Here is a 21158-nt window from a genome sequence, read left to right as displayed (position 1 = left end):
CTGAGCAAAAGAACCACTTCCCTCCCAGACACATTTGCTCATCCTTACAAGTCAAAAGCCTATGACATTTTGAGGCCAGTTTAAGGGCTGGAAGGGGAAATACGGAAGTGGAAAGGGAAGTGTTCAAGTGTTCCACCAACATTTGATGGAACTTGGAGCAACTGGGTCTAGTGGAAGGTCTAGCTCCTGCCATGGCAGAGAAGTCAGAACCAAATGATTTTTTAAGGTCCCTTCCAACACAAACCTTTCTATGATCTTACGAGGATATGCAAAGACTGCATCTCCACAAAGATCTGCACCCACAGCATTTATGTGTGCCAGCACCACTGGTAACCTGTCAAGCAGCATTTCTTCCTTTCTTTGTAGATTCCCACTGCCTAGGGGGGTTACAGAAAAAAGGAACCTCATTTCTTAAAGGTGCACAATGACTGTTCATGGGGAAGTGTGCACAAATTGCAACAAGGCAAATTTTCATTGGATTTGTTAAGGTTGGATCAGATAATCTTGAGAAGTCCCTTCCAACACAGGCCATTCTGTGATTCTCTATTTCAATGCAGAAAAATTCTTTACAGTGAGGATAGTGCCCAGACAGGCTACAAAATCTCTGCTCTGCAATATTTTCAAGAGTTGGTTGACAAAACCCTAAGAAATCTGATGCTGCACTGAAATTAATCCTTCCTGTTTTGAACAGGAAGTTGGACTAGACAAACTACAGTATGTGGGAAGAGAAAAAAAGTTTGGAAGAAAGAAATCAGTCTAATTAAAACCTATAGTGTGTCTTATCTTAGCAAGACCATGCTTTTCCCTACACAGACAGTTCACTGTAGTTCCAAGAAGTAACAGAAATAAAATGAGTAGGATGATACATGATCACGCAAGGAAACCAACGGTTCAGACTTATTTAAAAAGGAGCAAAGCATTTATCCTTTCACACACATAGGCTAATGCACATCAAGCTTTACTCACCATTGGGCAACTGAAAAACTTGCATATAAAATTTATGACAGGTTCCCAATTGTGGTTTGGTCAACAGTTGATCCATTGACATCACTAAGTCTCCCTGGGTCATTCGACTTACCCGGTCTAACACTTGCTGTAAAAACAGAAGAACAGTAAGAGTCTACAATGCAAAGAGGACACTGGCATCCTTATCTTACTCTTAACCAATCAAAAAGAAAAAAACACCAGTGTGATCTAGGAAACCTCTCACTGAGACGCAAACTCTCAATAAAACCCAGTCTCACAAACACACATCCACAACATACAAGAATCTGAGAAACAGTTGGGTAAGAATTTCTGGTGAGATTTCTGGTGAGTATTTCTGAGCCCACATTTGGTTAGAGAAGAAAGTAAGACAACTCTTGGCTTTCTCCAGGGAGTTTGCTACAAGGAGACACTAGAGATCTAGCACAAGGCCGAGTCTAACGCTGACCAGAAATGCTCACCGGCTTGACATTGATGACCAGAGTGATCCCATGCTCTAAGAGCATGTCCTGGGCAATTCTGGACACAGTCTTCTCAACAAGGACCAAGTTAGGCTGGACATCAACTATCCGCTGTACGTAGTTCTTCAAGAACTCTCTTTCCTGCAGACAGGAACAAAGTATGGCAATGAACTACTGCAAACCCATCTGGAAAATAAACCCACTTTAATGCTTAATATTGCTCTCCACTTCATTTACATACTGTCTTTTTCTATAAAACAGGGAAAACAGCTATCCAGAAAACACCATCCGTAGTCCATTGTGAGCATTTTCCCACCCCCACAGCACAACACCTAGTTTATCAGTAATCTTTTATAAGCATTAATTTCACAGGAGAATACAGTCCAATAACAGTGTGAAGTAATGCAGTTGCAACAGAATCCAAACATACATACAAAGGATGCACCTTACATCCTCAAATGTAAAAAAGCTTAATGTCCAGAAGATGCTAGAATCAGAGTATCATAAACCAAAGTAGTTTGCAGTGTTACATTCTCCACCATCAGATATAGGCAGATATATGGAGTCAGACATACTTATATTCAAGATGAGTATGACAGAGCTCTATGCCTCTAAGTCTGTACACACATCCCCAGTCCCAAAATCTGTACCTGAGGACAGTGCCCCTGGAATTCCATCCCAAATGCTATGCACTACAAAGATGCTCTTCTATCCAGGGCCATCTTCATCTCACTACACCCCCACACACACACACTTGTATTACCATGCACAGAAAGAGAAATCAGGCTGCAACTGATCAGAACTAAAGGTCTACACTACTAGACGGAGGATACAGCTTCCCAAGACAGATATTCTCAGTTATGTTATTGCAGCTCACATCAGTCAGGTTTTAAAAGTTCTGTGCACTGTAAAGATACCACGAAAGTAGTTTGCCAGCTCCTCAGAATACAAACATTCACGTTAGTATAGCAAAGACACAGCTCTTGCTGGAAGCTAACCTTTTCAATTGAACTAGGTCTACTGTAGTATTTTCTGTCCTACAGGATTTTAATGCAGATAATTAGTTATGATTATGTTCTGAAGCAGACACAGAAACAATCACAGAGAACAATATTTACAAAGTATTGCAGATACTTCTACTGCATTCAGACAAATGGACAGGTCTGAGTGGAACCATTTACTAGAAAACCAGTTCACTAGGCAGGTAAGTTTTATTTCTAAAGCTTTCATACCTGTAATCCTGTCTGTTAACCACTAAACAGAAGTGGTGTTAAATGCATGCTATGGAAAGCAGTCAAATACAGGAACAAAGATTAAGGCCCAAGCTCAGTAGGGCACCAAATACCCTTGTTATGGGTATCCTAGCAAGCACCTGAAGACTGATTCTCAGACAAGACTGCGGTGTGTTAAAGCAAAAGTCTATCTATTTCAGTGTTGTCATATTTAAGGCACATCCCTGTTCACAGAGTCAGGGCACCTGCTCCAAAGTGACATTTTCTAGTTCATCACTCCATTAGGTTGGTGGTTGTTCCATTTTTTTCAAGCCTGACAAAAAATAACATGGGTGTGACTTAACTGTCACCTACACTAACTTCTCAAATATTCCTTCACACACCTAAACCTTATCTAACTCTAACACTGTATAAGGAACACACAGTTCAGAAGGTGTCGATAAAAACAAAACAAGTTTTCTAAAATGCTGCATCGTGAGGATCAAAAGCTCACGCGCGTTTTCAGGACGTAACTTGAGGAGAAAAACCCTCAGTGCAAGGCTACAAGTTTGTACTGTATTTACTGCAGCAGCTCTCTTAGCTAGCTTACCAGCAAAGTTTTCTCTTTTCTCTGCAATCTCACTCACTCAACTCTACCTTACACACTAAAAAAAGATGTATTGATCATGATTTTGTCGGTTTCTTTTTTAATGAAAAACAAAAGCATACTCTCACCTGAAGTACTATAGGCTCTATGCAGGTAAACTTTGTTTCTTCTCGATAGAGGTACTCAATTGAGCATTTTAGCAGAAGAATTTTGGGATTTTTTAAGCAAGAGTTCATCTAAGAAAGACACAAAAATAGTTAAAAATACAAATATATGGAGAGGAAGAAGTACACAAGAGACAGACTTCCCATTGGTCCCTGCTGTCTCCCTTTAAAATGTCTCAGCTATCCCCCCCTGCAAACCCAACTATACATTCTTCCTTCTTCTGAAGTTGTTACACCCAGCTATTGGAATTTCACAGGTACTGTCTAGAAGCAGGCAATGCTAGAGAGGATTTCCTGCCACTGCTAAGAGCTCCAAAGTCTTGATACACTTGATTCATGCAGTTCACTTCTATCTTGCCCTACTGCCTTAAAGGCTCATTTTACTATACTATTCTGAGTCAGAAGCACAAATGCCTTTTTCTGGCTAAAAGTTGGGGTAATTATTAGATGCCTCATATGGTGGTAGGGGTGGAAAGGATGTTTTTCTACACATGCATGAGGAGAGTTTCTCCCCCAAAATCTCTGGGTTAGAAAACCAAACAGCTTGGAAAAAAAAAATACTTTAAAAGCCAAATTCTTTAAAAGCCATTCAAAAGCCATTTGAGAGCTCAGAGAAAGCTCTTAAACCTCCTAAATGGCGAGAAGAGTTTCCTGACACAAAAAGAAAGTCAGAGCACCCTTGTTTCCACAGCATGCATTACAGTAAGATTAATCAAGCTGCATTACCTTTTTGTGCGCAACATTCTTAGTGCAAACAAATCCATTCACCACCATAGAGTCAAATTTCTTTCCACCAGGGATCTAACAAAGCAAAGAACATTCTTAGAACTGTCATACACTCCCACACCTTCTAGTGCAGTAAAACTAATACACAGAATACCTATTGTAGGTGATGTGCAAGCTTCAGCTACACCTTCAATTATCATATGAAAGATCAGATACAGTCATGCTGGACACAAGTCTTTCCCTTTGAAGCCCGGCAAACTAAGGACAACATGAAAACAAGTACTGAGTTCTAGGATTTCTACACCCCTCCCAAGAGATGCTTATTTGTTAAACCAGTATACTCCAGAGCATGACACAGGAACCTAATTTTGACAGGCCATGAGGAGCATATAGCTTTGCACATGGCATTTCTATAAACAACAAACAAATTGTAAGGAAAGGAAGAGAAAAGAAAAAAAACAAAGACAGAAAACAAAAAAACCTCTACCTACCAACTGAACACGTCAAACAGTTGACTGGTATGCCTGCAGTCACAGGCAATCCCAGGAGTAATAAACAACATGAAACAGGTTTCCGAATAACACGTTTCAGAGGACATTCATATTACCAGCATTTGAAAATAGCAGACATTAGAAAATAGCTATGAAGAGCTTTCACCTCTGAACAACTGCTCTTTGAAATGGAGTTTCTGGCAGCATCACTTGTTCCTGCTTCTCCTGAAGAGATCCCACAGAACTACCACCAAAAAATAAGGTTCTCCTCAAATCTTACATGGCTTTCAAACAAGAGTATTGCTGAGGTGAATTTGGCCAAAGAAAACTTAAGCCCAAATCTTCAATCCTCGGCCATACTAGCTCCTTGGATGTTATTTTCATATCAGACTCTCAGTAGAAAGTTTGCATGCCAGAACTCCAGACTTACAGTTCAACAATGTCAACACTGGGCCATCTGGCAGAACTGGATACACCATTCCATAACAATTAAGTTTTCCTCTTCAAGAAAGTCACTGTACTAGGCACGGGAGGAGTTGAATCCTCCATAATGGATAGTTACAGGGCAACAGATTGCTGCACCATGTCCTGCAAGCTACTTATCCAGCCTTTGGTAAATCTCCAATTGAAGCACAAAATAAGCAGAAATGAAAAAACGAAGCAAGTCATTATAGAGGTGTTACTCTTTGCTACCTTCTGCAGCCTACAGCCTGGAAGAAGAGGTCAGCCCCAGGGCATTAAAGCAGCTTTCACAGCATGCCAAGTCCCTTCTGTGCAACTTTTTCTAGAACCCCACCTATCCAAAGGCCAAGTCAGCCAATTACACTACTGAATACACTGGGGGCAGTGGCAAGGGGACTATTCTCTCCAAACAAGAGGTGTTGCCAACAGCTGCACCCTTTTGTTTCCCTGCATCCACTGCTCAAAACTTACCTTTTTGATGTGGACAAACTGGCGGATATCCATGTCATCATCTCTCTTCTTGACATCAGGCCGTACCGTTTGAACTACCTGGCAGACCACGGGTACAATAATATCCCTCCAGGACAGTGACAGGGACTCATTGTATAGAAGCTGCTGAAGCAATGACATCATGTGGTTGTGATTAGCAGACCTGTTAAAAACGCAAAATAAATAGATTTCTCAGTTAAAAAACAAAAAAAAACAGTGCAGTGATTAGCTGACGTGACATTTCAGAAGTAAATTTCTTAACATTAACAACACAGGAAGTCCTCTGAAGGAACAGTTTCCTAGAATGTTCTACAGTCAACTTTGGTCCTGTACTCAGTATGTAAACGTCACAAGATAAAAAATCCAGCCAAAATATATTGTAAAAATGCTGCGTTCTTGGTCAAATTAGCTCCTTGTATTGCCCACTGTAGTTCAGCTCTCACTGAAAGTTGGTGGCATGGAGGGGCTTAAAAAAATTTTTACTCAAGATATGCAAATCCCTTTTTCTGCATGTTTCTTACAGCAGCCTTTCCATGGCTTGTTTCTCCCCATTCTCTTCTCTCAGCAGATCCAGATTGCTGTGGTGCCAGCCTAGGGGTGTGAATAAGAGTTCTTTGGACTTCTCTTCCACCCTCCTGTTGAATAATGACTCTGCAAGAGACAAACAAACCTTGTTAATGTAAGGTCACAGCTGAATGCTTGTGTTTTTCTGAAAGGCTACTTTAAAAAGGAAAGAATTTACTATGACATCAGTCTAAGCCTCCTGAAATATTGAGTTTAAGGCAGACGTCACAGTCCTCAGTTTGAAGGGGACTGACACTTTCAATCGCTGTATTGTGTAGCAACTCCTTAGAACTGTCCTCTGTTTTGCAGTACCAAAATTAGAGGTTATTTCATCACAGTTTTCCATGCTTTGAAAGAGTTACTCAGTTATTTCCCACACAGTTATTATGATATTATAGAGGCAAGTTATAAACTTCCACATTGACATAATGGCTGACTACATTATAAGTCATTTGTACTAGTAGTGTATAAATTTTCATCAAGCAAGTATGTAAGCCTCCAGAATTCAAGCTTAAAACTCCTCAGTTTTAAGCAAAATCTTTAGACAATAGTAATCCCAGGAGTACTACTGAAAATAAGACTCTTAAAAAACAATTTACTTCTTCCAGGTGCTCCACACAAAAAACTAGCTGTGTAGAAGATTAATAGAAGCTACACTGATTTCCCTCTTTCTTCTGCAAAAGCTCAGTTAAAAACTAAACATCACTATAATCCAACACTTTATTTTTCAGGCTACACAGACTTCGGCGTTTCCCCCTTATTTTCCCCTTACTTCCTCCTCTTACGAGCTCACAAAATCAATAGCACTAACTGGGAGGGGAAAAAAGCCCACAGGTGCATCTGGCCATGATATTGGAAAGCATGTGGGTTTAAAAACTCGTAAGTGCGTGAAGTGGCCATTCACTTCAGAAGTAACGATGTAGTGATGATGGTGGTGATGACAGGAAACCCAGAAAGATTTAAAAGATGAAACTTTAAGTTACTCTGTAGAAGCAGTGCAATTAATCATATCACATCTTTTGCTTGCACAGGAAGTTAAAAATCAGTTACATAAATTTGTTGGTTGGCAAATTGTGAACAGACTTGCCACTTACACTTGAATTTAAAAAAAAGTAAAAGCTTTCCTCTGAGTCTTTTTGAATGAAGAAATCTGAGAAGTGAAAGAAATTTAAGCTTGAAAATGCATTCAAAAAAGTCCAAGTATACTTTATACATGGTTTTGCCACAAATAACTTCAGATTTACTGTCAAGTAAATATTTTGAAAGGGTCAATGCTCTATTAAAGCAGTATTAAGGAGTTTCCATCATTATATTAAAAAAACACACAACAGCAGCATTTGAAGTTTTTCCTTACCTTTGATAAAAGCGTCACTTATAGAGAACATCTGCTGCCCTCCGTTTTCAGGATTCAAGTACTCTGAAAGAAGAGAGAGGAGGGATATAGGTGGAGACAAAAAAAAAAGACAGGTTACACTGGTGTGCCCATATAATTACAATGTACACGCCCACACCAAAAGAAGCAGCATTACTCATCTAAGTGTTTAGTCACCAATTTAGCAACAGCTTGGTGAGTGGTTAAGACAAGAATATCCTCTCATTCTTGTTCTATCAAAAAATTCTACGACAACAAGCAAACAGTGCTTGTTAATGTGGAGAAACAAAACAAACAAGGTAGACATGAGCAAAGACTGAGCTAAGGGTCTACTTTTCCAACTGACACAGACCACCTTTTTCTAGACCTGAATACAAATGTGTTAAGACATGATCAGACACCATGGGAATGGTCTCCTAAATCAGGTTTAAAAACACAGCTTCACAAACCATTTTGGTCTCCCATTCCTTCGAACCATCTGAGACTGAGGGGGAGTCTAACTGTAAGAGTTATCTTACACCGTGCAAGAAAAAGAAGACAGCTTGCCTTTCAAGAACTAAAAGCATAAAGTCTAGAACAGTTCAAAATGTTTTGAGGAATCCATGCTGACAGAGATGGAATTCCAGAAACAAAGCAGAGCAAGAGAGAGATCATTTTACATGTGGGAAATACAGTTAGAGCCTGGTGCTAACAATGCCAAGGTTGTGTATGGGCTATTCACTTAAAGAGCTGGATTTGATGGGCACCTTCCAACTCAGAACATTCTGTGATAGCTGTGAAATAGGATGAAGCTCCACCTACAATCCTTTTTTAGCTTGCTAGATCTTGATTTTTCATGCTGATTGGGTACAAAAAGCTTGTTTTCTTCAGCGGCCATTAGTTTGTTGTATCTTTAGTTGGCTCCTTACTTATACGAAAAGAGATTCTACAATGAGAAAACAAGAGCAGTAGCCCAACTGCTTCTACAGCACAACTACCCAAAGTTCAAAGCCAACCCTTTATCATCTTTCCTGACAATGGTCCAGACCCATCACAAACCATGCAAAGCCAGGCTGCTTTCAGACACCAACAGAAAGCAACAGAAATGACAGGACATAAGCAATCACAAGGCTCTCAACAGCAGCACTCAGGAGACCCCTCTCATGCCACCATTTTAAATATCTGAGCTTGTTTACAAATAGATACTCAATAGAGGACAAGTGTACCAAAGACAACTTATAAGCCTCCTTTGTAGCCTCCTGGTTATTTGAGATTCTTTTCATCTTTTGCTTAGTTTAAGAGTTTAGCATTACAATAAACTACTGCTTGATAACAGCTGGCAGCATTGCTTCACCCATTGACTACTTCAAGAAAGTCATGTCATGCTCTACCTACACAACAGCATGTACACTAGCACCTCCATCTCTCTCCGTCTTGCAACAGTCTCATGGCAACAGCTCTTACTGTAAACACACTCAAATTAGGTCTAGCATATACCCCTGACTGGCACAGCCAAAGCACAAGTTATCCCCCTGAAACCTAACCTTAGTTGTGCTCTAGGCAAAGACACAGCTAGCACCTCCAAGCCACTTCTAGATTTCTGATGATCTAGGTTCCAGATTACTAGACGATCTTTAAGGTCCCTTCCAACCCAAACCACTCTATTATTCTTTTCAATACAACTTCAATATAATTCCTATAACTTCAATTCTGATTGGTTCTCAGGGGAAATTCCTGACAAGGTAAACACCATACCTCTTTTTAGCCCGGAGAGATAACACTGAGATGGTTTAGAGCAGCTAACGTGCACATTTCTTACCTCACATCATCCCTACATGCATCACACTCCATAAAATGAGGAAGGGGGATGGGGAATGTCCCTGTAGTTTATTTCATAGCCTGAAAACTCAGGCACCTTCTCAAAAGAAGAACCAAAAGGGCTTCTAGCAACAGCACACTAAACCTTGGCAAGCAATACTGAAAATGAACTGTATACAGTTATTCAAATCATCTTTTTTCTCCCCCTCCTAACTAGATGCAGGCATCAAAAACTACCCAAAATACCTGCTACCATGGTCAAGGATATCTGGCTGGAAAACCATTTATAAAATAAAGTTTCCCATATTGTTAACTGTATTTCTTTAAAAACAGCAACTAAACCCCATACATAAAATTTGTCATGTAATCGCTTTCCCCAATTTAAATGCAGAAAATATTCTTAGTTTCCCCTTCTGATATACACTATGTCTTTAGGCAGATGATACTATAAATGAGTCACTATTCTCAGCTAACTTGGAGTCACCCAAATTTCATGGAAACACACTAGACATTAGTCAGCCTATAACACCACATGAAGTTCTGCCATTAGACTATAAACCACTCTGTTCTAAAACACAGCTGGTGGATACATCACCCACCCTTGCTTCAAAGCAGCTGACCTCTGTGACTGCGGGAAATTGCACATTCCTTAATCATTCGAGAAACTCACAAACTGCTTAGATCAAAGCTGACATGCACTTCTAGCACTTGATGTTTTCTATTGTCAAGCCTCCCTGCAATTTACACAGGCTGGAATTTACACAGTCGTGAGGAAACTGAATTACAAGTCTCAAAAGGAAGGTGGGATCTTTAGTTTCACTTCATTATTTCAAAGAAAGTCAAGTCACAGTCACCCAGTCCACGGATAACAGACAACTCCAACACAATCAAGCCAGATTTGTGTGTCCATAACAGTCATGGGGAAGTTACTGATGCTGACAGCAGCAAACACCTCATGTCACCCATTAACTACAAAACTCTGATCCTAAAATAACTACCCATTTTACACAGATGCTTCACTATCCAGTTTTGGCTGTCTAACCATCGCGATATCCTAACATCTTAGCTGGCATCTTTTGGTGAATATAGCCAGGATACTCAGAAAAACAAGGTGAAAATCTAAATATTAACTTTACTATATAATAGTCTCTGACTTAAATATTCCCAGAACAAAGTTTTAGAAGTCATGTATTTCACTACTCTAGACACAGCAGCATTCAGTGTAGAGTTTTGTCCCTCCTCAGCACACACAAAGTTTCAGTCTGCCTATTGCCAAGAAGTATTTCTTACTATTCAAGATATTCTCATTCATTTTAACTTGTTTCTCCCTGGTTAGGTCTTTTCTCTAGAGATTCTCATGCCAGGAGTTATAAAAACAAGCAAAATAAAAAACGTACTAAGTCCTCTGTATTTGCAGATATCAATTTTTCAAAAAGCTGCAGTATACATACCTATCCATGGTGCACTTTCTTGACACAACTCCACCCTATCCCAGTTCTGGGCCTATTACTGACACTATCCCCTCAAGGGAAATCCACTCTCTTGGAAAAAATTGTTACAAGTTTTCTGGTAACAATTACACTCCTAGAGAATAACCCAGTTAAGAAACCACATCTTTCAGGAACAGATAACAAACCCCAGCAGAGATTCACCGAAGATAGAGGAGTGCTACCAGCATACGTAATTCAAAGGCAGAAGTCTTTCTCCTCTCAATCCCCTCACCACTTGCCTTTTCTGATGAAATTCTCTGAGCTCTCCATCATTAAAAACTTTCTCACAAGAGCTTCAGTTCTGGCTCTGAGCAGCCTGGATTTGGTCAACAGTTTCGAAGAGAGATAGCTCTCTTACCTTTCCCCCCTTCATCTTGCAATGCTCTGTATACAGAGATAAAACTGAGATATGTCTGAAACCAGGACAAACACTCTAAAAGTCCTTTAACACTTGCCAGAGCCAAACTGACTATTGCCCACTTTACTGCCACCACACACGGATAAAGATAAACCTGCTACAGCTGTAAATTCACAGGCTGCTGCAGCATACCTGGGCCTGTTTCAAGCTCACTTAATCCAACACCCTTCCTTCCTAAAAGGAATTCACTGGTCTATCTCCCTCTCCACAGCTTTCCTTCCGTGTAGATGCATTATCTTTTCATTTGATTAGGGCATCAGCTGGAAACACGTTGAAAGAAACCAACAATGAGCTGGTGTCAGTAGTGCAGACAACCCATTCCCATTGTCGGATCATCTGACATCAACTCAAACTTTTGAAACTGTTCTGCTTCTCTCTTTGGGAGGGAAAAATAAGAAGTTAGATTTCCTTCCTTCTAGGCACATATTGAGCAAATAACAAAAGATGATTACAGTAGGTATCAATAAATGTCCCCTCTAATTTGCCTCACTCTGTCCCACATCTAACACATTTGGAAAGTCAGATGTTACCACTTCTCCTCCCTCACTGTCTTCAGTGACCATTTCAGTTTCAGAATACACAATCTGTATGCAAGTTTAAGGCAACTGTTCCATTCTGATTCATAGCAACACAAGAGACGTGTTAAACTTTATAGAAGAATTAATTAAGAAGGAGTACAAATTATTTAACACTGGATCATCTTTTAAAGTTGGAAATACTAAAGGGATTGGGTGAAACCATAATTAAGAAACTACTTAGAAGCAGCCATGTAACCTAAGCTGATGTAACCTTATGAAGGAAGCAGAGCAAAGACATCAACTGCTACCCAGCATGTAAAGCAACTAAAATATACTAGACTCAAGCCAGTGGCAAGCCCCAGTTTCAGACAGCCCTTGGATCATTTACAAAATGCAGATGTCAACAGGCAGGCACATTACTTCTTCCATAAGGATGTTGCTTATAGACTCTTTCAATTCAGCACTTCTTTACGGAAAACACCTTTCAAAAGCATTCTTCAACACCACATATTTTATTTCTTCCTACTTCACTTAAGTGGATGATCTCTTGAACAAACTCTATGTATATGGATTAAGTTAGGCCTTATTGTTTATCAGTATCATTCTTCTCTAAAATGTACACTTATTAAGGTATAATTTTAAGTCAGCACAGAACTCTTCCAAGTTAATCTTGTTCTCTTGTCCTTGGGAGTTTTATTTCTTGCTTGCTTTTTTCAGTTCCATCTCAAACTGTAGAGTCACCTATCAAACTGGTTTACGTGTGGATTATTTTTCCACCCCAGTTAGCCAGAACATATATGTGGATCTGCCCGTTATGCATGGGTGAGAGACTTTGCTTGAATGGCAAAGAGAAAGTCACAGGGGAAGTTACACACTCTGCAGAGAAGGCATTTGAACAGGTCTATTGAGCCTCCTCAGAGGTGAGCACATCAAAACTGCAAGCAAGTGCCAGTTAAATATCATATTTTCCCCTCTGTAAGACAGCTACGTAAGTAGTGTCCAAATAGGTCAATAATATTAGGGCCAGCTCTCCATCATGTGCAACTCCAGCTGGTGACTACCTCATACCTTTTTGGTCGGCAGGGTGAGGGGGCACATGTGGGTACTTGGAGTGCTTCTTGATATGGAAGTTCACGTTGTCCAGCTCCACGTTCAGGCTGATGGAGGCGGCTGAATCACTGTCCATTGTGGACTGGAAGCTGCTGACTGAAGTGCGCTTGCTAGGGCTGGCGGAGTCTTTTAGTGTTGGGTGAGGGGGAAGATACAGGGAGGAGAAGGGTTCACATGGGTATTATGGGGGTACCAGAGAGGAGAAAAATTGTCTTTAATACATAAAGACCAGTGTGCAATAGTACAGGAATACAGTATTTTCATAGTTCTAATCTTGTCTTCATGTGGGCATGCTGAAATACTGGATATTCTTCAGTGCACTGCTACAGGGCCCAAATCAAGCAGAAATCTGCCTGAGAAACAGACGGCAGTAATTTACATGCTTCTCCTTCATAAGAAGTACAAAGCTTTACCAGTTCCACTAAATTCAAAATACTGTATCCGTTGTGAGAAACTGGAACACTGGACAGGCTATAGCTTTCTTAGATCTTTACAGCCCCATGCGCACACACAGAAACACACACACGTAAAGCAGGACACGGTTAAACTACTAAGTCCTAAGGACTGGGGACAACAGGGGAGAAGGCAGAGTGAGAATGAGACTCAGGTGACACTTACTGGCTAAGTTGTCTTCCCCCTCATCAGCAATCTGCTCTGTGTCACTGTCATCAAACTTGATGTCTTTGAACCAGGATGGCTCAGAGTGGCCCTCTACAGAGTTCACAGAGTCACTGTCTGGAGATGGGGTTTCTGAGAACTCTGTGCTCTAGAAGACAAGGAAGGGAAAAAAGTTGTTAAGTGCAGCTCTGCTGAAATATTAAGCAGCCTACTACAAATGCTTAATATGCAGGTCAGGCATTTTAAAAATCAGAGGATACTCTCAATGGGCTGAGCCAAGTTAGTCAGAGTGACCAACACAGCCCCAAGAGTTTCAATCCAGGATGGGCCCTAGCTGGGCCTACTGTGTCAAAGCAAAGACTGGCCAGAGTGCCAGAGAACCTGAAGAGTATCTAAGCAATTTCTATCCTGATGTCCTGATGCCTCCAGACACCTCAAAAGGAAATTATCACTATTATGCCTTTTGCTACAGTGAATGCAGCAAGCAACTAAGTCAACAACACCATTTCTCCTGAATCTTGTGCAGAAGAATTGAGATCAGACAGTGCTTCCAGCTGATGAGAACAAGAATTGGCTTTAAACATACAGTAACATAAGCAACTTACAAATAGTTACAAACAGAGATGCATAAGCACTTGCTAGTTAAGGGCAAGCTTTTACCAGGAAACTGAGACAGCTGTCTAGCTGAGATACCAGATGAACCCCAGAGCATCGCAATGGAAGCCACATGACTGTGCCTAAGAGCTAAATGCATGAGGAAAACAAATGCTAACAGCTGCAAGCTTTCTGACTGAAGCCCATGGGGCAGCTGAGCCATTCTTCATTGTAAAAAGCTACAGAACATGAAAGACTCTCAACTGAATGCTTTCAGTTGGGAGATGCTACAGAGATATCTTGTTCAAGCTAAAAAAACAATGCAATCCCTCAGGCCGGTGAATGCTCTTACCCTCAGCAAGTTTGATTCCAATGAAGTATGGTAGGACAGAATCTCTGGTCACTACTTCCCTGCCTCCCCTCAGCTAACTAGTCCTGTTTGGGAGGCATGACAAAGACCCCATCCCAAACTTGCATCATGTGGCTGAGGTACTAAATTCCTTATTATTGCCATCACTGGAGATCAGAAGTAGGTTACCAATACAGTATATTAAAAAAATTCCAGATGGGTATTTTAGAAAGTAATTTTGAAACAGAGGATCACCATTGTGTCCCCATCACCAGTAAGTGCACACAGACTCTAATTCTGCACATGACAACACAGCTGCCACAAGCACAGACTGTGCCATCTCGAGGCCTCTGTGGAAGATGCCCACCATGAGAGGCACTGGCCTCTGAAGACTCTTTCCTTCACTTTAGGAAACACCAAATGTAACAACTCATACTCCACAGAAGACAGCCCCAAAGCTTTCTGGGCAAATGAAACTTCCTCAGGCTTTAAACACTAATGAAAAAGTCCTGGACCTCTATTTTCAGTACAGTAGACCTGATTTAGGAAACATACGTCAGCTGTAGAGAACAGGATTAGAAAATATTCTAGTCAGCAGCCAAATCCAGGAAGAACCATATCTTTCAGCTTTTCTATTCCTTTTACCTGCAATGGTCTGTAGAGAGCATATTCATCTCTGAAGAGCTGATCATGATGACTGACGCATTCTAGCCAACGTCCATCAACCAGTGCCTGTCCTATCGCGATGGCCTGAACCCTGGAAGTAGAAGAATAGAGATGGTTTTTTAACTCTTACTCTAAACATGTATGGTTTAGGATAGAAGCACTACAAAAGGAGAGAGTCGTTTGCTATGCACTATTTGACCTGTCAGTATCCCATTCCCATGTTTACACAGACACTATTTAAAATACTATGGTGAGGCAGCACAGTGTTCTAGTTCAAGCATGGAGCTAGATAAAGAGACTGCCAGTACTCTGAACTCAGCTGAGGTGTCCAGAATATGATTAAGACACCTTTTTTGTGCTCCTCCAATATTAACTTGAGTTATGTATACTGATGATCTCTGAGGGAGAACTGCTGCTCTGCACTTAAGAACCATCTCCGTTTTACCCCACTTTCACACAGTTAAATACATAAGATTGTTTATATTCACCTACACAGTTATGAGTCTGCCAGCTCCACCAAAAATTTAGCTGTCAAACACTAAAAGTGATCTCTGATCCCAGAGGCAGACTTGCTCTTTGGAGTACCAGTGAACATTTTTGGACAATCTTTGTAATACACTCACTGTTCTCCAACAGAGTTCTACTTGTCCCATAAGCTACCTCCCATACTGATTTCCAAACCAGACAGCCTCCTGTGCCCTGTTGTTTTGGGCCACATGGAGCCAGAATGCTACCTGCTCTGGTAGGCAAAGCAAAGGAAAGATTTGAATTTTCTCTCATCTCCCTGCAAAGGGGCCTGCTGCTGCACTGTAAGGTACCCTGTATCAGCTCAAACTCACAACCTCCTGTCATGCAGACAGAGGACACCTGGTGTCCTAAAGCATCAGGGGTACCTTGTGGTTATGTGCCCATTTCTCATGAGCCAGTTGACCAGCTCTTTTCCCACAATGCAGTTGGGATGTGTCCGCAGCCAGTAGCGATGGTCTTGAAATTCCATCCCACTGTTATGATGGCAGATTTTCTTCCACAGATCTTTCAGCTGGACTGAGTCCTGGACAGGGAGATGTGCAAGTTAATTACCAGTCTAATCTTAGCACTGGTTCCAAGGGCATCAACCAAGGGCTTCAGATCAGCTTCTAGATCAAAAGCCCTCCACAAATAGGCACAGAATCTAAGCCATTCTGCACAACCTATGCAAAGGTACAAACAGAAATAGCAAACAGATATGGAAACAGCTCCTTATTTCCTTCCGTTTATATCCAGTTCGGAACAATAAAAAAACCAAAGTGGGTACCCTTAGAGATAAGGGGGTTTTCATGTGGCAATATTTTGTACTGCCTGCAAGATACTTATGTCCTCACTACTGCCCTCTTGCACTCTATTCTTAAACTCAGGAGGTGTGAGCAAACATAGAGGGCAATGAAAACTCATCCTTGGCAAGGAGGTTTTATCTGTATAATCTGTGCTCAACCCAGGCATTGTGAAGCATACTAGTCCAATATCAAGACCAGATATAAAGCAAGTACTTAACACAGCAATGCCCACTGCTAGCATACCATTTCTTATTGAGAATCCATTTTTGTACTGCCCATTATCAAGCCTTTTTTAGATACTGTTAGCTTTGGCCACTAAGAAAAAAATGCATATAATTCTCCCAACTCAACCATTTTTGCATCTGTGAATCTCTTCCCCTCGCCACCTGGAACATTTCAGCCTATACCTAGAACTTATTCTGGAGCCTGTTAAACTTGTGTGCCAACTCTTCTGTAGGCTGTGATGTATCCAAACTGAGCTGTCTCTCTGCACCTGGCCCCTTTTGCCTTCCCCTATGTGCCCTAGTTTAGCAAAGCACAAGCTGTTGTTGCAGGTGGAAACTGGGATCTGGGATTATTTTGAGCAAGCAACACCTTCAATTTTGAGCAAGCTACTTTGAGCAAGCAACCTTTAACTTCTCAAGGTGTGGAGAAAAGATGCTGCAGCTTACTTTCTCAAATGCCTCATTTGTTCTATTTTTGTGTAACAGAACTTAAATTAAATTTTAACTGGTTTTGACTTTCCAGTTAACTGTCAGACCCACATTATTGCACATTCCAAAGGGTGCCCTGAGGCCCAAGAGTTTTGCTCCAGTTTTATTACTGGACTGGCTTTCTGCTTTCAGTCCCAGCAGTGGCTGTCATTGGTATCATGCTAAAACCAATGTCAGCAGCTTCCCTCCATACCAGGTACAGAGTCAAATGGATTAGTAACTGAATATGACAGGATCACACAATTTGATGCAACTGCAGTCTCCACAGTTCAGCTGTCTTGAACTGGTGAATACAGTAAACTAAATAAATTGGCAGAACAAAGCAAATTCTTTCAACTCAAGGATTTTGACCTCTAGTTCACTGAAGTATGTGCTTATCCCAGTATGATTACAACCTCACCTACCTTTATTCTATGAACAAAGTTCATTAGTGTTCTGAATGGACTAGGTTAAGCTTTAAATTAACTCCTGATTTAGGGTCAACACTACATGGTAAGGGCATTAAACAGTGGGAATGCATAGAAAATTCTACATTAATTGTCACTGTGTCTTCTGCTATTACATGAACAACACAGTACTGGTCCTCTTCTTCCTCAAGAAAGAAAATGCATAAAAAATTAAACAATGTGAAGCTGAACTGCACTGGGACTTGAACATCTTGCTTCAAGTTGCACTCACAGAGGTTTGAATTTCCTTTTTCCTGCATTAACACACATGCATGAAGCAGGGCGGCAAAAAGATGTACCTTAAACATGTTTCTCCCTCATGTGGTTATCCATTTACAGAGCAACTTAGAAAGGAGTTCTGCAACTAAACAGGAGTTAGTGTTTCTACACACGCAGGCAGGCTTGTATGCATACAGCATACAGCAGGCAGAACTTGGTAACACAGATTGAGCTTTCCCAATTTTAAATTGGCAATGGGGCACAATCTTGAATCTCTTAATATGCAAAAACACTGCCTTTCCCTTCTCTGCAACTGCTTTGCCTCACTTGCTGGAAACACTTCCCTTTCCTTCCCTCAAAGAAAAGAAACAGTTTTTTACTGAAATTTGTACAGTAACTGCAACCAACAACATTGCCTCTGTGGGGAAGGGATAATAGGATTACACAGAACACTGTTGCACATGGACTTTTCTTTTAAAAAGTATGTCATTATAACCTTCTACAAAATCTTTTACTTATTCTGCAAAGAAAGATAGGGGCCAAATTATGTTTTGGCCCAATAAACTATAATAGCTTTAATTTATTCATCATGGTGTAACTATTTCAAAGCAGCCACGTAAACCTCCCCATTACATGGCCTATGAAAGACAAAATCTCAACTTGAAGAAATACAAAACCAGGCCAGCGCATTACAGCTGCAACCATGACAGGTTTAACCCAGGAGGACCCACCATATGCCAACTCCATACTGCTTAACACGCTTAGCAAGACCAAAACTGTAAACATTTGTATGCAAACACCCCGTGAAACTATGATTTATTTCAAGAAAACAGTAATGTCCAAAGCAGCATCAATATTCTCCATCTCTGCTCCACCTGGAGGAGAGATCCAGGTACAAGTGCTTAGAGAAGAGCCTTAAAAGGCAGCAAAATACTCCTGCTGCATGACACAAGGAAGGCAAACTTCACAGAGCAAGGCAGAGAGAAGTCTGAAAGGTACCAGAAGGATTTTGCGCTCATCCTCGCTGGTCTCTGCCTTCATATGAGTGCGTGTGGCCTGGGGGCTGACTGATGTCTCGTAGGCAGGCACCATGGGTGACCCCGACCGATCCAGAGACAGGTTAGTGATGCTGGCTGACCTGCAGCGGAAAAGAGAAAAATTGAAATCCAAGTGTTTGTTGGCTGGTGCTTCACCACAGTGGGCCTTTATCTTATAGCATACTAAAAATCAGCTTAAGGCTGTGACATTGTTTACTCTTGTCAGTACAGACTGCTTAATGCTTCCTCACATGTCAAAGAAAGGCTCCCTAGGAAGCAACTGCTAAGGTAAGCATAAACTTCTGTAAAGCTCTTTGTATGAAGTAGTTGGAACTAAGTTTAGGCACTCCAATTCATATATGTCTGTATTTAAACAGACTGGGGAAGGGATGGGATGCTGGGTAATTAGAAGCTCCAGCAGTCTGGAGGCAAGACAAACGTCAGCAAGGGTGGCCAACACCAGGATCCCTGTAACAGAGCACTGAGATTTCGCCCTCTCCTTGTCCCCTTTAAAATTCCTTGTCTTCAGCTCTCAAATATATGGCTGAAAGCTTGCAGAATCTGAAGTTTCAGCACTTGTTCCCCAGAGAGGCTAAACCATTTTCTGCAAATGGAGGTCACACCAGCTGGCAATTTTCCTGCAATAGGGAGCATCCCCCTTATCTAAGCCCAGCTGTTAGGAAATCTTAGCTATGCACTCCAGCACAAACACACCATTTTGCAATTATCATTGCGAAGTTACAAATGCAAATACAAGTTCCAGATACCTTTTGCTCCATTAACCCACAACTAGACTTGAGACTCTGAATAATCAGAATGCAACTTATCACACAGCAGCAACATGCAGTGTAAGCTATCAGTGCTAACAGCACTCTAAGGAGTGAGGATGGAAAACATTTCTGCATGTATCAACAGGGAAACTCAAAATGCCAGTGCTGAACTGACTGAAGGGGCTCACACCAATCTCATGAGAATGTTTGCCAGCCTCTAGCCTTTGGAATGAAACTCTGCTAACTTCAGAGAGCTTGCCAACTGGCTAACAGATATATTACAATTATTTTTAAAAATTCTCCATGGATGTTGTGGCTCAGCCCAGGCATGAAAAAGCAATGCCACTCCATTTCAGCTTTTATACTAGAAGGAAATAGCACTGAAGCTACAATAGTCTCAAAATCACCACTTTTTTCTCTTCTGTCTCTTGAGGAGGAAATACTGGGTTGATAAAGGGGTTTTGCAAAAATCACTTTAACTGTGGCATGTACCTGTAAGCAGCAGGGAGTTCTTATGTGGGTGTAAGCAAGTTAGAACAGTGACATTTCATATCTGTGTCTTTATGATCAACAATTATATCTGCGTCTTTATTGTATATATCTTTTCTAAAAACGGGGGAAGATTTTGCAATGAAAATGCTTATCCTTTAGAAGGCCCTGCAAAGGAGCAGTCTGAACCCTGCTTGCAACATTTGACTGTTCTGCTGGGTTTTCGCCCTCCTCACAAAAAGTAAGACTGAGAACAAACAACATATTTCCCACCCACGGGGAAAACAAATAGCAGTATGTAACTTCTGCTACCTTCATCTAAATGCACTCAACCTGAATCTGTTCTGCGTCATCTCATCCAGAAAAGAGGAAAAGTCAAGCTCTCTCACAGAAATCGCTACAGCTGCATTGAGAAGATCTAAAAGCTAACACTGCTTAACCCAAAGCCAACAGCTTGTTTTCCAAAAGTTCAGAATTTTTAACAGAGATATATTACACCTCCATCATTACACGCATCCAGACAGACAAGTACTTCTGGTGAGGCCACGATTAGCCAGAGAGTTAAAATTTAACTTGAATAAGCAATCTGGGCCTGCCAGGTCAAGATTAGAAACATCCTATTACTGCATGTTTGAGCAAACAGCAAAGGCCTTTTAAAATAGACTAATTCAAATGGGAAGCAGGAGACCATCCTTAATGTTTCAGGCATTTCTTGATTTCACAGCAATTATTTAACATTGAACTTTTAATTCTGGACTCCTTGCCATGTTTGCTCAGAATTGATTTTTGGTACTCATTCATTCACCAGTGTTTTACTCCCTCAGGTGAGATCTTCAGGTCTCAGCTGTACAGTTAGCATGCACTTCCTCCTAACCATCCCCATCACCCAAAAGATAAAGGCTCCAAGCAGTCCATTCTCCGAAAGGCACACCCAGCATCCTTCTCAGCTGAGTTCCCTAGTCTTCACTGGTCCTACTAGATCCCTCCAAATTGCTAAACATTCTGCATTCCTGTAATTCCAATGCAAAAAAAAAATAAAAAAATCTCTGAATGTCCCCTGATTCCAACTTTGAAATCTGG

The 21158-nt window shown here is 41.0% G+C and overlaps 1 protein-coding gene across 8 annotated transcripts in view; it reads right to left on the bottom strand.

Moving 5' to 3' along the window:
* PIKFYVE (phosphoinositide kinase, FYVE-type zinc finger containing) overlaps window positions 1-21158 on the bottom strand; it is a 64695-nt gene that overhangs the window by 25662 nt on the left and 17875 nt on the right. For 7 of the 8 annotated variants that reach the window (XM_085066290.1, XM_085066282.1, XM_085066285.1 and 4 more), the window contains 12 exons: window positions 18782-18920; window positions 15985-16142; window positions 15071-15182; window positions 13483-13630; window positions 12823-12990; window positions 7514-7576; window positions 6117-6246; window positions 5578-5758; window positions 4154-4228; window positions 3392-3499; window positions 1446-1586; window positions 967-1093 (listed from right to left, as the gene is read on the bottom strand). In XM_085066290.1, coding sequence (XP_084922416.1) covers window positions 967-1093; window positions 1446-1586; window positions 3392-3499; window positions 4154-4228; window positions 5578-5758; window positions 6117-6246; window positions 7514-7576; window positions 12823-12990; window positions 13483-13630; window positions 15071-15182; window positions 15985-16142; window positions 18782-18920 — 1550 coding nt within the window. The remainder of the gene's footprint in view (window positions 1-966; window positions 1094-1445; window positions 1587-3391; window positions 3500-4153; window positions 4229-5577; window positions 5759-6116; window positions 6247-7513; window positions 7577-12822; window positions 12991-13482; window positions 13631-15070; window positions 15183-15984; window positions 16143-18781; window positions 18921-21158) is intronic. The other variant, XM_085066288.1, reaches the window with a different exon arrangement.

Source organism: Lichenostomus cassidix, chromosome 7 (genome assembly GCF_008360975.1).
Source record: "Lichenostomus cassidix isolate B80296 chromosome 7, HeHo_3.0, whole genome shotgun sequence".
Taxonomy (NCBI): Eukaryota; Metazoa; Chordata; class Aves; order Passeriformes; family Meliphagidae; genus Lichenostomus; species Lichenostomus cassidix.
The sequence above is the reverse complement of the archived record's forward strand: the minus strand, read 5'-3'. Positions and strand labels throughout refer to the sequence as shown.